The sequence below is a fragment of the Silurus aristotelis genome, assembly GCF_946808225.1.
Source record: "Silurus aristotelis genome assembly, chromosome: 6".
NCBI classification, from domain to species: Eukaryota; Metazoa; Chordata; class Actinopteri; order Siluriformes; family Siluridae; genus Silurus; species Silurus aristotelis.
Window position 1 is genome coordinate 29,452,237 of NC_139579.1, and position 21,974 is coordinate 29,474,210.

Consider the following 21,974-nt stretch of genomic DNA (forward strand, 5'->3'; position numbering starts at 1 on the left):
CATTAACTGTTGGACAGCAGAATGCTGCCCCCGTCACAAAGTTTAAAAAATAAATAAAATGCTTGCAAACACAAGCACACGTCTTATCGTCTCTCCCTCCGGCCACTCGCTCCCTGAGAAACGACAGAGGACTGGGGAGGAGGAAAAAAAAAAAAAAAAAAACGAGTGTACATTCATAAATGATGGACACATAGTTAGTGCTGATCCAGTGTATTTTTAATAGGAAAGCAGAGAAAGAGCGATAAAGAGGAGGAGGACGATAGAGTGAAAGAGGAAGAGGTTACCCATGCCCCCCACCCCACACCCACCCTTTCCCGACATTGCATTTTCTTGCCGCTGTCCATCATAGGCTCCTCTCCTGCTGCAGCTCTATCGCTGCATTTCTCCCACGAATCAATTTTACACATGATCAGCGCCCCCGTGCCGCCGTAATTAAGGCTGGAAATTACCATATATATTATATTAATGCAAACATCATTGGGAGGGTAATTCTGGCTGAGATGGGGTAATGGCCGGGTTCAACACCGATTAACCCCCGCACAGAGAGGCGGGTCCAGTCGGGGGTCTCGGCAAGACCTCGCACTCGCTCTTACCTCTCTCCAAGCCTCTCTCACTTATTCTTAGCCTCTGACATTCTCACCCTGCCTCTTCTTTTCCCTTTATCTGTCTCTCACACACATACACACACACACACACACACACACACACACACACACACACACACACACACACACACACAGTCCGTTCATTCACGCTTTCTGTTTTATGCACAGATTTTTGTAATAATAACAGTATGTTTCGACAAAAAAAAGAAAAGAAATGAAGAAAGACATGACTCCCCCCCCAACCCATTTCCTAATCCTAATCTACAAATGATCATGAGAAAGGAGTATGAGAGTGAAAATGTCATCCAGGAATTTTCGATCAGGAAAACTGAATTGGAATAAAGAGAATGAGGACGCACCTCGTCTTCTCCCGGCTTTCGGTTTTCCACCTCAGAGGAACCGCTCCTGTCATCACCTGCTCGCTTCAGGTCTTCAGGAACCGACCTCTGCCTTTTTACTTCTTAAATGAAAAAAAAAAGAAGGGTAAGGGTATTAAAGAAAATACAGTGAGCGTGTCAAAGAGGTAAAAATAAAAAAAAAAAAGACGTGCAAATTTGTACTTTGTACAGTTAATGACGGTTGAAACTGGGGATGTGCGTCTTCATAAATGAGGCTGATGTGATTCGCATCTCGATGCACAACCAACGATACGATACATTAAAGATACATGAAGCAGCTACCGATGCGATGTGATTCACCCATTGATATCCCATAGATATCCTCCTCCCACGAGTCATAAATGGAATGGACTGACACACACACACCCACAAGAACAATTCTGTTTTGCACAAAAAAATTGCGCTTTTGCACATTTTTTCTGTTGCCAGTACCTTCATGTTTACATATTAATGATATATTTTTTAATACACATTCGTACATTTGTACAGATCTTCTGTGCCGTACTGGTGCTACAGTGTCGCCGTATGCACAATAAATGTTGCAAATGTGCACGTCACGTTGTTAGTTTGGTGGCTCCGTGTTTATTTTTGTTCCTTTATCTCTCTGATGTAGCACATTGGTCCTGAGAGAACGCTGTTTTTAAAAAAGCCTATGTAGTGTTGATAAGTATATATGTAGAAACATACAAAAGCACACTCGCCACACACAATTCAAATCTGCTCAATTCGGCCAATAAGGTAGACAGTTAAAAGTGACATCTATAGAGATATTGTGTAAAAAAAAAAATGCAACCATGTCAAGAATATTATTCTATATACACCAAACTGTTCTATCATGGTGTGGATGAAAAGAGAAATGGTGTAGGGGTGATTCTGAAGGAAGAGTACAGTAAGAGTGTAGTGGAGGTGAAGAGAGTTTCTGATAGAGTGATGATAAATGTCATCAGTGTTTATTATTACAGTGTGGGTTGTGAGGTGGAGGAGAAGGAAAAATTCTGGAGTGAGTTAGATGAAGTGGTAGATGGTGCACCTTGGAAAGAAAGATTAGTGATTGGGGCAGACTTTAATGGGCATGTAGGTGAAGGGAACAGAGGTGATGAGGAGGTGATGGGTAGGTATGGTGGAAGGAGGATCATAGGGTGACATAAGAGTGGAGAAAGGTGCACACAGGTGGACTATGTTCTATGCAGGAACCCACGTGTAGCTACAACATATGATGGTGGTCTGTAGGATGGTTTTGGAGGTGAAGCAGAAGAGAAGGAGAGTGAAGACTGAAAGAAGAATAGGATGGTGGAAACTGAAGGAGGGAGAGTGTAGTGTGAGGTTCAGGGAAGAGGTCAGACAGGGGTTCGGTGGTGGTGAAGAGGTGCTGGATGATTGGGCAACTACTGCAGGAGTGATAAGGGAGACGGATAGAAAGGTTCTTGGTGTGACATCTGGAAATAGAAAGGAAGACAAAGAGACGTGGTGGTGGAATGAGGAAGTGCAGGAAAGCATAAGGAGAAAGAGGTTGGAGAAACAGAATTGGGATATACAGATGCTCGATTGCTGCTCTTGCTGTTTTTGCACAACATTGTTTTTATGTTTACAAATAAACCTGTTTATAGTTCTCTCTTTTACACATTGTACTGTATAACATTATACAGTAGGCACTATTTTGGGTTTGGGTATATCTGTTCCACACTGTCTTGTGTTGTCTGGTCTTTTGTCTTGCACTGTTTGAACAGGGTTCAGAAGGAACATTGTCTCATTTCACTGTGAACTGCATCAGCTATATATGGTTGAAATGACAATAAAAGCTTCTTGACTTAAATTGAGATGCAGCAGCAGGTGAAGAGGGATGTGGCGAAAGCCAAGGAAAAGGCATATAATGAGCTGTATGAGAAGTTGGACACTAAGGAAGGAGAAAAGGATTTATACCGATTGGCCAGGCAGAGGAACCGAGCTGGGAAGGATGTGCTGCAAGTTAGAGCAGTAAAGGATGGAGATGGAAATGTGTTGACTAGTGAGGAGAGTGTGTTGAGAAGATGGAGGGAGTATTTTGAGCAGCTGATGAACGAGGAAGATGGGAGGAAGAGAAGGTTGGATGGTGTGGAGATATTGAAGCAGGAAGTGGATAGGATTAGTAAGGAGGAAGTGAGAGCAGCGATTAAGAGGATGAGGAGTGAAAAGTCGGTTGGACCAGATGACATACTGGTAGAAGCATGGAGATGTTTAGGAGAAAAGGCAGTGGAGTTTTTTAACCAGACAAGGTAGGACATGGGGTATATCAGTGGGAGAATGCTGAGGATGGAGCCGCCAGCAAGGAGGAAAAAAGGAAGGTCAAGGAGGAGGTTTATGGATGTGGTCAGGGAAGACATGCAGGTGGTTAATGAGAAAGAGGCAGATGTAGAGAGAGTAGTACGGAGACGGATGATCCGCTGTGAAGACCCCTAATGGGGGCAGCCGAAAGAAGAAAAACTAGAAGTAGATACACAGGGAACCTTTAGGTAAGAGATGATCTGATGTCAGTGTGTGGACAGAGTCTTACCTGGTCTGCTCTCTACGTATTGGCTGAAAGACTTAAGATGAGTCTTGCGCACGGCTGATTCCTTGCTGAAGACGACGGGACTGCGGAGACGCTCGGTCGCCCTGCGCAGACGCTCGGCCTTCAGCTCCTCGCTGTTATTCTGTACAGAGAGAGCAATGAAAGATGAAGCAAAAAACATCACTTAACTTTAAGAAGCAGAGGACAAGCTCATTTAAATAAGCATTGAAACAGTAACAAAAGGAAAGCAAAGAAAGACCGCGTGGTTTAACGTTAAATCAAAGCGCAAATTGGACACATGCGTCCAGAAAAAAAAAAAAAACCAAAAAACAATGTTTAATTATGAAATGCTGAGGAACGCTTAAAAGAAAAAAATAAATAAAAGTTGGTCTTTCCCAGCCAGTGCGCATTAACTCACAGCAGCAGAAAGGAAGGAGGCAATTAATTCGACTTTCGGCAGACGATGCAGCCAGAAAATATATTCAGATTATGCAAATCGAACATGCTATTGTTTTGGAGCTGCGTCCCTATCAAGCGCGTTATTATTACAGCTCGAGTCCAACACAGCAAATGGACTGGAAAGCGAAACAGTGCCTTGTTTTCTTTCCCCCCTTTCAGAACATCATTCGCTGACGTCAATTAGAAAAGGAAAACGTCTAATAAAGTTCGCAATTAGCGAACACGTTCCACCGCTTGAGAGCGAAAGGGGAGAAACATCGTTAGCGTGGCGCACTAGCTCACTGAGGTGTGTACGAGAATCCGACTGACTAATAAAGACAATCACAGACGCGTGCGTACGCTCACTCTGGAAGACTTTCGTCTGTTTATTCCTAAATAATGACTTTTCAAAAACACTGCGGTAATTAACTCAACTGCCATGACTGGTGACACGGCTGTTTAGACAATCCAATCAAACGCTTCGGCCTCCGGTTTAACGTCAGCCAATAAGATCGGACATCAGATGCTCAGTCATCTGCGGCAGGTCGTTTTTTTTTTTTTTTTTTTGCTGACGAAGGACAAGTTCAGTTCTAATAACTTTTTAACAATCAACTCGAATCTTTTACATGCAAAACAGACAATCCCATATTAAAGGACCAAACCAGACAACCCTGACATGCACAATTTCTCTCTTTAAAGGAAACTGATCTCAAACGCGTCCAATTATCCAAAACACGTTTAGTCCTACTGCAGCCGTAAAGAAGAAAAGCTACCGAATAAGCTTACCTCAGATTTTACATAATATTTGACACCAATACACTACATGGACAAAAGTTTGCGGACACCTGACCATACGAATTGTATGTACTTTTGGGTATCCTGTTCCACATTTAGTCTACATTTCCTGTTATAGTAACCTTCACTCTTCTGGGAAGATGTTCCACTAGATTTGTGGAGTGTGTTTGTGGAGATTTGTGCTCATTCAGCTACAAGGCTGTTAGTAAAGTCAGGTACTGATGTAGGTGAGACGAGGAGACCTGGGGTGCAGTCAGTGTTCACACTCAAGCCAATGGGGTTTAATAGGGTTGGATCAATGCTCTTTAGCAAGAGATCATGTAACCCATGTCTTGATGGAGCTGGCTTTGTGCACAGGGGCATTGTCATGCTGGAGCAGGTTTAGGTCTCTGGGAAAATTTTCCACCATAAACAAAGAAATCCGATACAATCGAGTGTCTTACACTTTGTGTTGATGGTTTGGCGAAGGAAGTAAGGAGGAAATAAATAAATAAAAGTGCTTTATACTTGTCACATGTATTTTACAGCACATTCTTTCTTCACATATCTTATTAACGTTACAAACCTGGTGTCAGAGCACAGTGTCAACCTTGATACAGTGTCCCTTGAGCATTGCGGGTTAAGGGCCTTGCTCAGGGGCCCAAGGGTGGCAGCTTGGCCATACCAGGATTTGAACCCCTGACCTTTCGATCAGTAACCGAGAGCCTTATCCACTGAGCTCCCACCCCCACAAAAAAAAAAAAAAAAACATATGGTGAAAAACAGTTGGGTGTCCCAATACTTTTGGCCACATAGCCTATGCATAAATAGACTGAACAAACTAATGGCATACGCGATAAATTTGAACAGACGTCTACAGGGGCAAAGATGATGCTCTCGACCTCCAAACTCCACGACACACAACATCCCCAGCTAAATTTCCTCTTCTTTTAATTCAATTATAATTCCAGCTTAAGTGTTCGAGAGCTTTTATATCAACAAAAAGAATGTATTCACTCAGTGTGTGTGTGTGTGTGTGTGTGTGTGTGTGTGTGTGTGTGTGTGTGTGTGTGTGTGTGTGTGTGTTCGTCTCTAGAGACAGGCCGCCACAGAGCCCTTTAACCTGGCCTAATTCTCCTCATGTTAATGTCTTAAGAAAACAAACAGGCTTCAATTCTTAAAAAGCCTCACTAGGCTCTCATTCTCTCCCCAAGGACCCTAAGACCCTCTACCAACCCCCCCCCCCATCTCAACACCTGCCCCCTGTGCCCCTTTGGCACCCCTGGCTGGGACAGATATAAGGGGGTATCCCCATGCAGAGATCTAACCCCTTGTTTATACGTTATCGCCGTGATCATTATTGTGCTGGGTGTTATTGAGGTAGAAGAGTGTGTGTGTGTGTGTGTGTGTGTGTGTGTGTGTGTGTGTGTGATGCGTGACTAATGTTGCGCTCGACTGCATGCCGCAGACAGTTATCAGTCAGCGGCACGGCCTACGCATACGCACAATCACTAATGAGAGGCGACTGGGACAACCAGAGGTGTGTGTGTGTGTGTGTGTGTGTGTGTGTGTGTGTGTGTGTGTGTGTGAGAGAGAGAAAGAGAGAGAGAGAGAGAAAGAAAGAAAGAGAGTTTGTTGTTGAAAATAGAGAGACATAGTAAGAGACAAAGAGAGAGAGTGCGCAAGAATATGGTGTGTGTGTGTGTGTGTGTGTGTGTGTGTGTGTGTGTGTGTGTGGGATGGGGGGGGTTTAAACGCCGTCCCAACAGCTCTAGTCCTGTAGGAGTTGCGAATGTGAAGATTTCTCCTGGGAGAGGAGCAGTTTATCCTTCTTTTGTGTGGAGAAAAAAAGAGGAAATGCATCAGAACTGATTTATGATGTGAGAGAGAGAGAGAGAGAGAGAGAGAGAGAGAGAGAGAGAGAGAGAGAGAGAGAGAGAGAGAGGGGCAGAGAGAGAGAGGGGCAGAGGGAGACTGACATTCATTTCAATGTTTTTTTGTTTGCAATTGGAAGATAAAGTGTCAGAAGAGAGAAAGAGCAATGACATAGAATAAAAAACAAACAACGAACAAATAGGAAGATCTGAAGTCAAGTATCAGCTACAAACTTTTATCCTAATCACTTCTGTTCTCAGGTTTAACAGAGCAGAAACTTTGTTGATCAAAAATCCGACTCGTACAAAAAAAAAAAAAGAAGGAAAAAAAAAAAAAAAGATCCACATTCAGAATTTATTGCAGTTTAACACACTGGTGTACTGCATTCAGACATCCGTGTCATTGAACTCGATTTATCGTACTGATATCATATAGACTTGGATTGTTTATTTAAAAAAAAATCTACTCTGAGAACTGATTCTTACAGACAAGTTGAAAGAACTTCAACGGAAAGAAGAAACATCATAAAAATGATTGTGTGAGAAACAGAAAAACATTCTAAATGGTCTGGGTACAAAAAAAACTAAACAATAAGTGCATTCCAAATGTAAACTATTCTCCATAAGAAGAAAAGGTGTAATCATAGAGAAGCGAATCCCTTTAGGAATTCTTCTGTGTGGATGGTTCTTATGGAAACATCTCAAACTGGAAAAAAAAAGGTGCTTTTAATGTTGGAAATGCTTGAAATGCTTCGTTATACCGTTATACCTTCGTTATACAGAATCTCTACACAGGTGCACCGTCAGAAAGACATAAAGCATCCCAAACCTGAAGGACTGAAACAAGCTGGACAACATGAAATGTAAAAACAATCAGCGTCTTGGATTGTAGTACAGTAGGTCCCGACTGCAGAAAATCATCTGGGCAGTGGAAAAGAATCTGGGACTGTAGTAAAGCAGAATGGACTGTTGGAAATGAAACCTGAACTGCAGTAATGACTTGTAACCATTGTAACACAGGCAAGACTGCAGTAAAGCAACTAGGAGTTTTGTAAAGCAGGCCGGAGTGCACTGTAGCTACGGAAAAACGATTTGCGAATTGCAAAACAATTTGAGGCTGTTTCCGTATTTATAATACTGTACTATTCGCCCCGATACAGCCCGGAAAAACTACTCTTTACTAGTGATTCTCTTGATTGAGGAATGTGCGTTTTTCTAAAGCAGGCTGGACTGCAGTAAAGAAACCAGGACTGTTGTAAAGCACTACGGACTGCAGTGAAGCAACAGGAACTGTTATTGAGCAGTAATCTAGAGGAAAAGTGTGCCTGAAGTCTAAGAACAGGGCCAAAAAGTCTGCACCTGATTTTCAACACCAGGCCATTTGAATTAGAGCGAGCTCTGGCACTACTGTTATTGTGCTCCTACATCAAAAGGGCACGGCTGCATCTGCTCACAGGAAATCCCTTCCATCAGCAGAGAGAGTGAGGGGAAAAGCGATAGGGAGTGTGTGTGTGTGTGTGTGTGTGTGTGTGTGTGTGTGTGTATAGAGGTGCAGAAAGAACACATTACAGTCACCACCTGGGGGCTCTGTATACAGCAGTGCAATAAGAGACATTCTGTCATATGGTTGTATTTTTACCTAGATAAGGGTTTTCCATTGAACACTGCTGAGCTCTTACTTAACATGAACACTGACTTTGGTAATGAGTTTCATTCCCAAATAAAGGGTTAAAACCTTTAAAAACCTGATTCCTCCCATGCCTTTAAAAAGAAATGCACTTATTTTAAGGTTATTCACGAATAAATCTCTGTACTCACTGAATTCGTCAAATCCACAATCTGCGATTATTAGTATTGAATAAAATCAGTTTGATTTATTTTTGGCCTTGTTCTGCTGCAAAATCGACAGGAAGTATTAAAGTTTAGACCGCAGGTCGTACGTACAATTCGATGACTTGAGAAACCACAAGGGAACATAATAGTTCAGTGATTCAGGTGAGCTCAAAAAGACACACATACCAATCCTTATGGTCGGATGTCCAAAAACGTTTGTTATGTATTCAGATAGTAAACATTTATCAGCTAAAGGTTCTAAAAAGTTCTAAAAACATTCAGAATGAAAGACAGACATTCAGACACCTGCAAACCCAGATGGGCCTCGTCTCCTGGGCTGAGTGGAGATGTGCTGGAAGCTGTGAGAGATGAGGAAGAGGAAGAGGACGAAGGTGAGCTTCCTCCCTGAGGTCGAAACTCTGTCAGCTTCTTCAGCTTCAGATCCACATGCCTGCTGTTCATCACTCCTACAGAGGCAGAAGGAAACAAATAATTAGAGAAAAAAATATACCTACTTGTAAATGTGATCATGTTAATAAAAAAAACAAAAATAAAAATAAAAACACCCTCCCGACCACTGAACATTAGTCTGAGAACCACAAAACCGATCATCTTCTATTTTCAGATAACAGATTTAATGCACTGTTATCAAAACATGATTACGTTGTTCATTCAGACCATTTTGCGTTATTTTGGATAATTAAAGGTCAGACATATACACGTTTAATTATTTAATTTTGAAAATAAATTATATGAATAATTAAAATATAATTCCTTTTCCTGTAGTTAACTTGTAAATGAGAGACTTTTTTCCCTTTTTTTTCCACTCATAATCCAGAATTGACAAACTTTTCACTCAAATGCAATTTTGATCTAATCTTCTCTCCATAAACAAGTTCTTCTCTTTTCATTTGCTAGCTCATCCTGACTCAGCACTTACAACCTTACTTCTTTCTGTCTCCAACCTAAGACACACGTCCTTCATTTCCATTTTGTCCTCCCTTATGAAGTTATGCTTCTCTCTCTCTCTCTCTCTCTCTCTCTGTACGTCTGTTATTCTCCCCCTCTCTGCACAGGACTGAGTGAGTGAGTGAGTGAGTGGGTGGGGATGAAAGAAAGAAATGGTGTGTTTCATGTGCATCCCCCTCTCCTCTCCTCTATCCATCTATCCCTCAGACTGTCTGCACCCCAGCAGTAGCAGCACCACAGGAGCCATTTATCAGGCCACAACACAACCCAGATAAAGGCTGTGTGTTGACCGAAAGTTAGTGCCTGTGCGAAAACAGCTTTAAAACCATCTGCGAAATGAAAAAGACATCAGCTAACATGGGGGGAGCAGCAACTCGAGACCAAGGACCAAAATATACAAACTCAAATATGCTGGACCAAAAGACACAATGCGTAAGTGCACTGTACTAAATTTACACGTACACAACTCTGATGTAACGCACTCAATCAAATACCCTGTACTATACGTCATACTTTCACACACAGGTATTGTATTTAAACAGACATCGCACACAGACCAGACTGCTAACTCAATTATGCGTATTTAATCGTAACTATGCTAGCCAAATTCTATGCTATGCCAGACAAATACATTATATGGAATCAAGTAAATTGCGCAACATGGACTCATGAATCAATTAGACATAACTCAAATACCTTTAAATGCCCTGCACTGAAACATAGCTTAAATACGCTGCACTGAAGGATAACTCAAATACCATTAAATACTCTGCACTTAACCATAACTCAAATACCTTCAAATGCCCTGCACTGAAGCATAGCCTAAATACGCTGCACTGAAGGATAACTCAAATACCATCAAATACTTTGCACTTAACCATAACTCCAATACCTTAAAATACTCTGCACTCAAGCATAACTTAAATACCTTTAAATACCCCGCACTGAAGCAAAACTCAAAAACTTAAATACCTTTAAATACCCTGCACAGAAACATTACTCAAATACCTTTAAATACCCTAAACTGAAGCATAATTTAAAAACACTGTTAATATGATTTACTCAAATATACTGCCTAGAAGAAAATAAGAAAAATATACTGCAAATAAGATAACTAAAAATGCTGTAGGTGAAAATAACTCAAATGCCCTGCACTGAAATAACTCGAATACCCTGCACTGAAATATAACTCGAATACCCTGCACTGAAACATATCTCATGTTTAGAAAAAAAACCCAACATCATCATATTGTACATCAACATAATAAAAAATTACTGTATGTAATTTTCACTTTAATATAATGAGGACAGAAGCATGACTTTGATATGACACTTGAAATCATGAACTCAGTACCCTGGTAGAGAAGTATCAAAATTCACTGGATGGATTCAGTCTAACTTCAATACGCCACGTAAAAATTACGCTTGAATATTTTGTATAAAAGTAGAACTCGATTATAAAAGCAGAACACATACTGAACAGTGTTAGGAATTTATAACAAAAGGTTTGAAGGCTCCTTATTCCTATATTGGACCCTTGTGTGAAATACTGCACATCTAGTCATTATTAGAACAGGATTAAGAAAAAGAGAGAGAGAGCGTCACACAGCATGCAATTTGCGGGAAATCGGGTTAGTGGTTTCTCTGACAACACACACACACCCACACACACACACACCATGCATGGTTAGTTTACCCAGAGAAGCCAGGTCAGTAGTAGAGTTAGTAAAGTCATCCTCCAGCAGACAGGAGGCCATTGGCTCCTCTTCATTATCAAAAACAGTGACATCATCATCGGGCGATACAGCCACTTGCTCGTCTTCATCCCCCTCATCCGCAGCATCAACACACACCCTACCCACCATATCTGGAGCTGCAGGGTTGCCCAGAAAGGAGGGAGATGGTTAGTAAAGATCACATCAGAATAATGACCCAGTCTACAGGTATAAATGTATGTGTGTGCACATCATATATTTATATATATATATATATATATATATATATATATATATATATATATATATAGAGAGAGAGAGAGAGAGAGAGAGAGAGAGAGAGAGAGAGAGAGAGAGAGAGAGAGAGAGAGAGAGAGAGAGAGAGAGAGAGAGAGAGAAGAAATCAGCTATTATTTCATTATACATTTTTTTTAATGAACTCACCATGATACAGTGCAACACACACACACACACACACACACACACACACACACACACACACACACATACATACATACATACAGCTAAAGCTAATTAAAAAAAGCTGCACGCTGGTGGAGTTGGTAAAGTTTTGTGGGCAAGCGTTTCACTCTGCTCGGCTTCAGTTCTCTCCGAACCGTGTGTGTGTGTGTGTGTGTGTGTGTGTGTGTGTGTGTGTGTGTGGGATTATGCGTTCTGCACTGCAGGCCTTGTGCATCAAGCCTATAGCATTTCCCTGCGCCCTGATTTTTAATGAGTTCTACAATTAGCAGAATTGAACAGCCAGAAAGACCAAGTAAATGTTTTATCCCCCCTCTACCTACATCCATCCGCCCCTCTATCGCTACCTTCCCACCATCTCCATCACTTCTCCTCCTGCCACTGACTTCCAGGGCCTTGTAAGAGAAGGGCATGAGGGACAGCTTGCTGTTTTAGTCCTCAGTAAACGAGGAGAATAGCAACGGAGGTACGGAAGTAGGGGACGTTTTTTAACCAGACGAGGGCGAGGACGAAAGGGAAAAAACAGACTCTTATCAAATAGATCTTCCACTTAAACCCATCTAAACTATATGTCCATTGAGCTGGCTTTGCTTTAGGGTCTCCTAAATCAAGTGAAGGGAAAATCTCATGTTACCACATCCAAAAAAACGTCCGATTCAATTGTGTGCCTCCAACTTTGTGTTAACAGTTTGGGGAAGAAACACATGTGGCTGGAAAATTCAGACGTCCCAAAACTTTTTTCCGTATAGTGTATCTCTTAATGAAATCATATTCGGTTATTCGTACTAATGCGAACACAGTTACGCATTCTAGCTAGCTTCTGAAATCGCCCACGCATACGATTTACGCATCACGTCAAGCTCGCTCTGAAATAAATGTAAAAACTGAGTCGAGTAATTAAAGCAACGTGTAATCCTCCTGTGTGTGTTTTAATTATGGCCATGAGGAAATAAAATGTGAATGTTTGGTGATGTGTGTGTGTGTGTGTGTGTGTCGTTAGGTGCTCTTAAGTTTTTCTGATGCATTACTGAAGGATTAACCGAAAACCTTCTGCCTGAACAAATAGATGTGTAGCCCTGTGTGAATGCTTTCAAATTAGGCATCACACACACACACGACAAAATACACAGACTGAGACGCAGACACACACACAGCGTCTGCTTTATCCTTTTGAGCAAATTTCCAAACATCTGAAGGTGTTCATCTGTACAAACAACAGTACGCAAACATAAACACGACAGGACCACGTAGCCACCATACAGTACAGGAACGAGATGTGCTTTGTCTCCTAGAGATGAACGTAGCTTGATGTGCACATGTGCAGTTCATTCCCAGAACAATGGCAAAAGACATGATGAAGACGCTGGAGGTAACAGCTTGCCCGTTGTCTATATCCAGAGTAAACCACAATCTGTGACTCAACAATGTCCTTTGGTGTGATGAAACAGAAACTAAACCTTTTGCCTATAAAGACCAATGGAATATTTGGAGAAAAAAACAACTAAGACTTCCAGAAGAACAACATCCCACCAGCATTGGAGTGGCATCATCATGTACTGAAGCTGCTCTGCTGCAGGACATCGGCTAAGAAGTTGACACAAACTTTGTAGCAGGAAGTTACACACTGTCACAAATGGATCAAATAAACAATGAACAAAGAAAGTCATGACTACAATCTGAAAGAATATTTGAGGGCAGAACTTAAAAGGCTTTCAGACCTGAGTCTGAGAGAAGTCTTAACTACTGAGTTCATAATTCAGTCACACCAAGCTGGGCCCCTGAGCAAGGGGAGCTATAAACCTATAGCTGCTCAGTTGTTTGAATGAGATTAATGTAAGTCGTTCCAGATAAGGGCATCTGCCAAATGCCGTAAAATGTAAACGTTTTAGTCAAACCTGGAGAAATTGCGCCAATTATGAGAAGCTTGTGGTAGTGGGAGCTAAGACTAAGGTCAGGGGTTCAAGCCTCAGTATTGCCAAACTGCCACTGTTGGGCCCTTAACCATGTGTGATATGTAAAGAAAAGAAATTCACTGTGTTGTAATGTGAAAAGTAAAAAGCCCCCTTTTTTGTGTGGAAGACCACGCAAACGTTCGAGTCATGTTGAAGGCAATGCTGCCAAATATTAACCACAGAAGATCTTACCCTCTGACTCGCTGCAAATGTGATGCAAGACATCTTCTCTAGTGACATTTTACACTCTCAAAATGAAGTCCTAAGTGACTAAATTTTTTTACTCTGAGGAATTGTGAAATAGTGATTTTAAAAATCAGTATTTGGTGAAGGTGTGTGTAAACGTCGGACTTCAACGGTACACAGGGGTAAACACGTACACACAGAGACAAACAGACACGGAAACGGAGACAGACACACACGCAGACAAAAAAAAAAAGACATACTCAGACAGAGAGGCAAACACAGCACAGACACAACACACAAATATATATACAAACAGACACAGAGGCTCACTAACACCCTTGAGAACAAATCTCCGAGGACATTTGAGTGTAATGTTCAGGTGTCCACATAATTTTGACCATATAGTTTACTACTTTAAACAGCAATACACTTTGAAATCCAGTGTGTGTGTATGTGTGTGTGCTTGTTTGTGTGCTTGTGTGGAATCTAACACACACTGAGTGTAACGGCATTCACCATTACTAAGGAACCTACGATACACACAAATTCAGAGTGTGTGTGTGTGTGTGTGTGTGTGTGTGTGTGTGTGTGTGTGTGTGTGAGAGAGAGAGAGAGAAAACATACTGGCCGTGGGTACAACGCTGCATATCTACAAGCTTGTGTGTGCCTGGATGTACATTTGTGAGTGTGTTCTGTTATGATGTGGCTTTTTGTGAGGGAAGGCTGTGTGTGCGTGTGTGTGTGTGTGTGTGTGTGTGTGTGTGTGTGTGTTGTGTGTGTGCCATGAAAGCCCCCTGCACCCACCTCCAGCTGCCTTTGACCTTCCTTTGAACTCTCCTGCAGAAGTGGAGGTGTCTGAGTGCAGAGGGAACTCAGCCATCTTCACTCCTGATCGAGCCTCCGCTATCAGCTGCCTCGCTCGCTCCCTCAGCTGCCTGCGCCTCTCCTCGTCACGCTCCTGCAGAACACACACACACACACACACACACACACAAACATGGGAAAGTGGGTTATTGAACAGGTGCCATCTCAAGTAATTGAGTGAAATGCCATTTTCAGCCCTCTCTAACATTATAGATCAGAGCGACAGAAACCAGTTTAGCAGCTGTGTGTGTGTGTGTGTGTGTGTGAGAGAGAGCGAGAAACATACATCATACAGTTCAATACCTTATTATATTTAATAATAAATACTATAGTATATTTGTACACCAGAACTTATTTCATGGTTAAATCCTTTATTAATTAGCATATACTCTAAATTCGAAACTCTGGATGGAGTTCTTTTCCACCAGAAACCATTTGCTGAAGCTGAGGAGGTTTCCACCTTAGGGTTTAAAACCGGGCCATGAAGATGGGTTTGGATTGTAATTAATGTAAACATTTTGCTACATCGATTAAGGACTACATTTGCAATGAACGGTTTTATATTCATGTGTCAATCAGTGCACAGTTGATAACCTCACCATGGAATTATAATGAATGGACATTCAGTGTTGAGAATGATTATGGGTTCATAGTGAAGTTAAATTTTAATTTACAATTAAGTATGCTTTGTGACACTGTATATTGTTAAAAGCCCCCTTCAAATAGAATAGAATTAATTAATTAATTAATTTTTGTTTATGTCTAATTATTATTAATTGTCTAAATGTTAGCTATTCATTTTAATTTCTAACTGCTGTCTGTTCACTAACTGCTGTCTATTCGAGTGTCTATGTTCAACAACAAGCATATTAGAAAACTCTTCTACCACAGTCTCAATTAAGTTTTAGACTCACTGAAAATTTTTATAAAGAAAGTTCAAGACTCAATGAAAATTTCAATAATGAAAGTTCAAGATTCATTGACAATTTCAATAAAGTTCAAGACTCATTGAATATGTCAATAAAGAAAGTTCAAGTCTCATTAAAAAAAGTCTATAATGAAAGTTTTAGACTCATTGAAAATTTCAATAAAGGTCTAGACTCATTGATAATTTCAATAATGAAAGTTCAAGACTCATTAAAAATTTTAATAAAGTTCTAGACTCATTGATAATTTCAATAAAGAAAGTTCAAGACTCGTTAAAAATTTCAATAAAGTTCAAGACTCATTACAAATTTCAATAATGGAAGTTCAAGTCTTATTAAAAAATTCAATAAGGAAAGTTCAAGACTCATTGAAAATTTCAATAAAGAAAGCTCTAGACTCATTGAAAACTTGTAGAAGATAATCTCTTGTAAAGAGTTTTCTAAATAAAAAATAAAAATAAAAGAACGTCAAATTTCAAACAAGTCTAAGACTTTTTGATAGAAAGATTTATTTCTATCTAAGTGGGAAAAAACCTACCAATCATGCACAAGAACAATGTGATAAAAATGTTATTTTCTGACACAAATGAAAGAGGAATGAGGAAAGAGACAAACAGTGGTGGTGAAATGACTTGTTACAGACTCAGTGAAGGAAAATCATAAAGCTACCACATACATTGACATTGTATAAAGTTGTGTGGGGAATAACTTAGATATAAATTAGAATTGCTGGCAAGTGGCTGTGGTGTGTTTAATAAGTGCACACTCAATCATGTTTCGTTCTTGACTTAAGCAGGCAAGATGTTTAGATGTTTATAGTCCTTTTCTTTTCCGTTGTTCTGGAAAGTAGCACTAAAATGGAGCGTGTATGTAAAACTGCCTTGTAACGATTAAAGCTAAAACGGCCTCATTTCATGCATCGCATCCCTGCATATTAATTATGAGAAAAAGAAAAAAGAAAGAGACACAACATAGGAGCATGTTATCGTATGTTGAAATGCTCCAGTGCACACAGACTGTAGCGTCGAGAATAATTACTAATGTACTGAATAATCAGGCTGGCTTCAGAACTTATTGATAAGTGTCTGTGAAAAGAACTGCTCTCTGATTTGATTATAATTACTGCAGGAGAAGGAGCTTTAATAGTGAATTCAAGTTCTTTGGACGCATAATCAGGGTCACCGTGCAGACTAGTCAATTTGTAGGTATAGAATGAACTGAGTGATGTAAGCTTATGCACTGCTGTGCAGTCGGTCATATACCACTGATATATAAAGCATTAAATGCTTTTGCATCGCAGTACCTGAAGTGAATTTCTGGCCTTTTATGATCATCCATGCCTAATTGAATCAAAAGGTGCAGGCTGTTTGTTGGTACCTTGAATTGTGTATTCTACTGTAGCACACAAGAGCTTTCTCTTATTCTCTTACAAGAGCTTTCTTTTATACTCTTACAAGAGCATTCTCCTATGGAACTTTAAATTAGTGTACTGGGCTCAAACAGTCTCAGAATTAACGTCTAGACTTGAAACATATTTGTTTTGTCAAACCTATTGTTAATATTTTGTTTGCAGCTACAGAAGCAGACAGTGTTTGTGAAGCATAAAGTGTTGAACTGGGAAGTCTGAATAATGTCTTCCACCATATGTCCACTCTGTAGAGCAGCAGCTTGCTTTACATCCCAGGGTTCTTTGAATTTTCTATTAAGCTGATTTAGAGAACGCCCCATTTACCAAAGCAGCCTTTTTATTTATTACTTAAATGCAACACCTACGCCCACACTTCTCCACCAGATATGTCACTAGAGCGTATTTGAAACACATTACACCAAAATGCTAATAAATTCTCAATTCTGATTGGTCAGATGTTAATTCATGCTAAATATAACAGGTCTGAACGACATTCGAGGTGCAAAACGCATCACAAGTATATTATATAAATAAGTTTATTCATTTACCCATCCAAATAATTGAATTCAGGTGTTCCAGTCACTTTCATGGTTACAGATGCAGAAAATCAAGCACCCGGGCATGCTGACCGCTTCTACAAACATTTGTAAAAGAATGGATCGCTCTCAGGAGCTCAATGAATTCCAGCGTGTTACCGTGACAATATGCAACCAGTGCAATAGGTCCAGTCATGAAATTTCCTCAGTCAAATGTTAGTGGTATAATAACAAAGTGGAAGCGATTGGGAACGACAGCAACTCAGCCCTGAAGTGTTAGACCACGTAAAATCACAGAGCAGGTCAGCGGATGCTGAGACACATAGAGCACAAGATCGCCAACTTTCTGCAGAGTCAACAACTGCGTCGCTGATTATTTTCCCATAACAGCATGCTCTCTAATGTTTCATTCCTATCACAACTGTGACATGACATACATTAGCTGGTGCACTCACATATATTCAAACACTGAAGGGAACCTGCACATCTAGACACATCCACAAATACACACTCAGTCAACTGAAATACTCACTTCTCACATACACACACACAAACAGAACTGTTTAGCAATGCATAAAGTCAAACACACCCAACATGTGCGCTATTCGTCTTCTCTCTCTCTCTCTCTCCCTCACGTATGCATGCACGCCCACACCCACACCCCCCACACACAAAACCCAAAACACAGTTTCAAACGCCTGTAAGCTGTGATATGATTCTTCTAAGATGGCCTAAGATGTTGAAGAAACCCAAGTCGGAAACGTTTTTTTAAATTTTCTTTTTTTTCCAAACCAGCACTTACATGCATATTGTCTCCCACACACACACACACACACACACACACACACACACACACACACACACACACACACACACACACACACACACACACACACACACACACACACACACACACACACAAGCAAGTAAATACACATTTGCTGACCCTGGTGTTTCTTAATCTCTGTACATCCCTCCACTAACACGTTTCCAGTCCAGTAAAACAGGACCACAGGCACAAACTAGAGCGTTTGCAGGGCAGCGCTAATTAGCTCAGTTTGGCCATTTCCATCCCAATGCTCTGTTTGTATTTGTGTTTTAGAAGGACAATGAGCAGCTGTGATAATGAGCGCATCCCAATAGCGGCATTCTAATGAGGAGCGTTACAGAGGAATGAACCCGGGGGCTGACTTTAACTGCTAGTCAATAGTCACAATTTAACTCATTACACACACCTGAGGGCAGGATACATGTTTAACTAGGGTGTGTGTGTGTGTGTGTGTGTGTGTGTGTGTGTGTTTGGGGGGGGGGGGGTATACAGAAAATATTCAAAATAGTTCTCATAGGTGGAAAAAATAACTCAGCCCAAGAAGTTCTGGCACCTTTTATATAAATATATAAATCATAAATTCTTTTTTTTTTTTTTAAACAAACTGAAATGTGGATGTTAAAACAACAGAATAGATAGATAGATAGATAGATAGATAGATAGATAGATAGATAGATAGATAGATAGATAGATAGATAGACAGACATACAGACTGCATATGTTGAATAGATAGAAAGATAGACAGACAGATAGCATATGTTGAATACATAGATAGATAGATAGATAGATAGATAGATAGATAGATAGATAGATAGATAGATAGATAGATAGATAGATAGATAGATAGATAAAAATAAATAAATAAATAAATAAATAAACTATATTGCCAAAAGTTTGCGGACACCTGGTCATTAGTTAGGTACTGGTGTAAACGCGGTGAGGAAGCCTGGGGTGCAGTCAGTGTGAAAAAGTTCATCACAAAGGTGTTCAGTAGGGTCCTATTTCTTTTACGTGGAGCCACAATTTTCTTTTCCATCTCTCCAACTCTTTCTTGCTCTCTAAATAGGCATCAAGTGGCTCTCCTTCAGCTACACTGAAGCTTGACCGGTTCAGTCTGGACTCTCCAGCTAAGCGGTAGACAGGGTAAGAGAAAAGAAAAATGGAGCTCAGTGGCCCCAATCCAGACCCTGAGCAGTTGATCATAGAGGATAACGAGGCCATCAGAAAGAACTCTGGGACTTCGCCGGAAGATAAAAACGAACAGCCATGAAGACCCCCGGTGGTAGAATCTAGCATGTCACAGGGCATCTTAAAGAAATGAAGAGAGGAGAAGAAGGAAGAAAAGAAAAAAAACTTGGCATGTTTTAAAGGTTGTTCTTGTATTTAAAAACACACACAAAAGATGGCAACCGGAGACTGACGCCAACATGGCAGGGGGGCGGCACGGGTGCTGGCGCTGGGGCATGAGGTCATGGCGGCTGCCCTCGCCTGGATAGCTGCTCTTTTGGCACACGCGTGTATGCGGTGACGCACTCAGAGCCCGGGCGGTGCCGTACCAGTGCCAGAGAGCCGGCCGCTGTGAAGCGAGAGGAGATACGTTTGTCATGGGTGTTTCTAAAAGCAGGAGGGGAGGAAGTGTGTGTGTGTGTGTGTGTGTGTGTGTGTGTGTATAAATATGAGAGAGAGGGAAAGTATACACAGTGTGCAGTGTAAAGGAAGAGAGAATTCAGATCACTATCCTATTCCACGGCAGTGTGTGCAAGCAAATACACACACACACACACACACACACACACACACACACACACACACACACACACACACACACACACACACACACACACACACACACACACTTTTCCTACGTTTCAGGATAGAATTCAATTCATTTTTATTTACTTTTAACAACTAATATTGTCTCAAAGCAAATTTATAAAAGAATGTATAAGTTTGTTCCTTATAATTGTAAAATTCTCACCCTGTTCTCATCCATTTCCCACCCCATTCTCATCCATTTCTCACCCCATTCTAACCAATTTCTAACCTGTTCTCACCCACTTCTCATCCATTTCTAACCTGTTCTCACCCATTTCTCACCCCATTCTCAAACACTTCTCATTCATTTCTCACCTACTTCTCATCCATTTCTCACCAATTTCTCATCCAGTTGTCACCCTGTACTCACCCACTTCTCATTTTCATTAACAGCAATAAACCGGGCTGTGCTGCTTGTTGGGGTATTTGACACCAAAAACGATCAGAGCTCATGGAGTACCTGGATTTTTACACACCTGGCTTGTGCATGTTACCACCTAATCTCTCTCTCTCTTTCTCTCTCTATCTCTTTCTACTCTATATGGACAAAAGTATTGGGACACCTGACCTTTCCTGCCATATGTGGTTCGTCTCCAAACTGTAACCACAAAATTTTATAGGACGTCTTTGGATGCTGTATAATAAAATGTTTTGAACCTGAAAACCCAAACCTGTTCCAGCATGACAGTGTCCCTGTGCACAAAGGCAGCTCCATGAAGATCTGCTCTACATGGGCTGGAGTGGAAGATCTGCTATAGAGCTCAGACCTCAAACCTACTGAAAACTTTTGGGATGAATTTGAACACTGACTGCAACCTAAGCTGCCACTGTTGGGCCCTTGAGCAAGGTCCTTCACCCTATGTGCTCCTACTGTATCATGGTTAACCCTGCGCTCTGACCCCAGCTTTCTAACATCGCTGGGATATGCGAAGAAAGAATTTCACTGTAATAAAGGGTGTGACGTAAAAAGCACCTTTAGCTGCCAAATGCCATAATTGTAAATATGTCTAGCTTTGGTTAGATCTGGTTTGATCTGGTTTACTCAACACAAGGGTAAGTAGATGGATTGAGGATGGATTTGGACTGTATTATCATCAACAATCTACTACAAAGGTTTAGGACCACAGGTTTAATTGAATCACTGCACACCTGTCTGGTTCCTCGCAAGGTTTCTTCTCAGGGAGTTTGGCCACAGTAGTCACTGTCTCAATCATTAGGGATAAACTGGCAATTATAAAAAACAAACATATACATTCTTTAATATATTTGTCTCTGTAACGCTGATTTGTTAAAATCGCTTTAGATATTGAATAATAAAGATCAGGGCCGCATCGGGTCTCTCTCATGATGCGCTCTCCTGTTTAAGGAGCTTGTGGTTTGGCGTGGATTATCTGACACACGGACTGACACACTGCTTGTGTTCTCTCTCTCTCTCTCTCTCTCTCTCTCTCTCTCTCTCTCTCTCTCTCTCTCCCTTATTTAGTTACCATCTAAAAATCAGATCTTATCACCTGCAATTAATTTCCATTTCAAAATGAATAACTATGGTTTCCTCTTATGGTTTACTCTGGTAAACCATCTGGACAAAGTTCGTCGACCAACGAGAGACGTGCTGCTTTCTAACGTGAATGTTGCATTAAAAAAATAAACAAAAACAAACAAAACTAGAGAGTTAGGAGAGAGATAGAGGACGTGGAGTGAGGGACGGAGAAAGAGGTAAAGAGAAAGAGAGACGGGCGTGCAAGTCTGTTTCAGTGTGTAATGTGATGTCAAGGTGTCAGCTTAAAATGCAACTAAGCAGGTGAGTATCGGCTAATCCTACAGCCGGCTCCTTCTGTACATACA

At 40.9% G+C, this 21,974-nt stretch overlaps 1 protein-coding gene across 8 annotated transcripts in view; it reads right to left on the bottom strand.

Moving 5' to 3' along the window:
- ehbp1 (EH domain binding protein 1) overlaps nucleotides 1–21,974 on the bottom strand; it is a 163,147-nt gene that overhangs the window by 31,412 nt on the left and 109,761 nt on the right. For 4 of the 8 annotated variants that reach the window (XM_083544550.1, XM_083544549.1, XM_083544552.1 and 1 more), the window contains 5 exons: nucleotides 14,556–14,709; nucleotides 11,115–11,291; nucleotides 8,756–8,916; nucleotides 3,534–3,672; nucleotides 965–1,065 (listed from right to left, as the gene is read on the bottom strand). In XM_083544550.1, the coding sequence (XP_083400676.1) occupies nucleotides 965–1,065; nucleotides 3,534–3,672; nucleotides 8,756–8,916; nucleotides 11,115–11,291; nucleotides 14,556–14,709 (732 nt within the window). The remainder of the gene's footprint in view (nucleotides 1–964; nucleotides 1,066–3,533; nucleotides 3,673–8,755; nucleotides 8,917–11,114; nucleotides 11,292–14,555; nucleotides 14,710–21,974) is intronic. The other 4 variants (XM_083544554.1, XM_083544553.1, XM_083544556.1 and 1 more) reach the window with 1 other exon arrangement.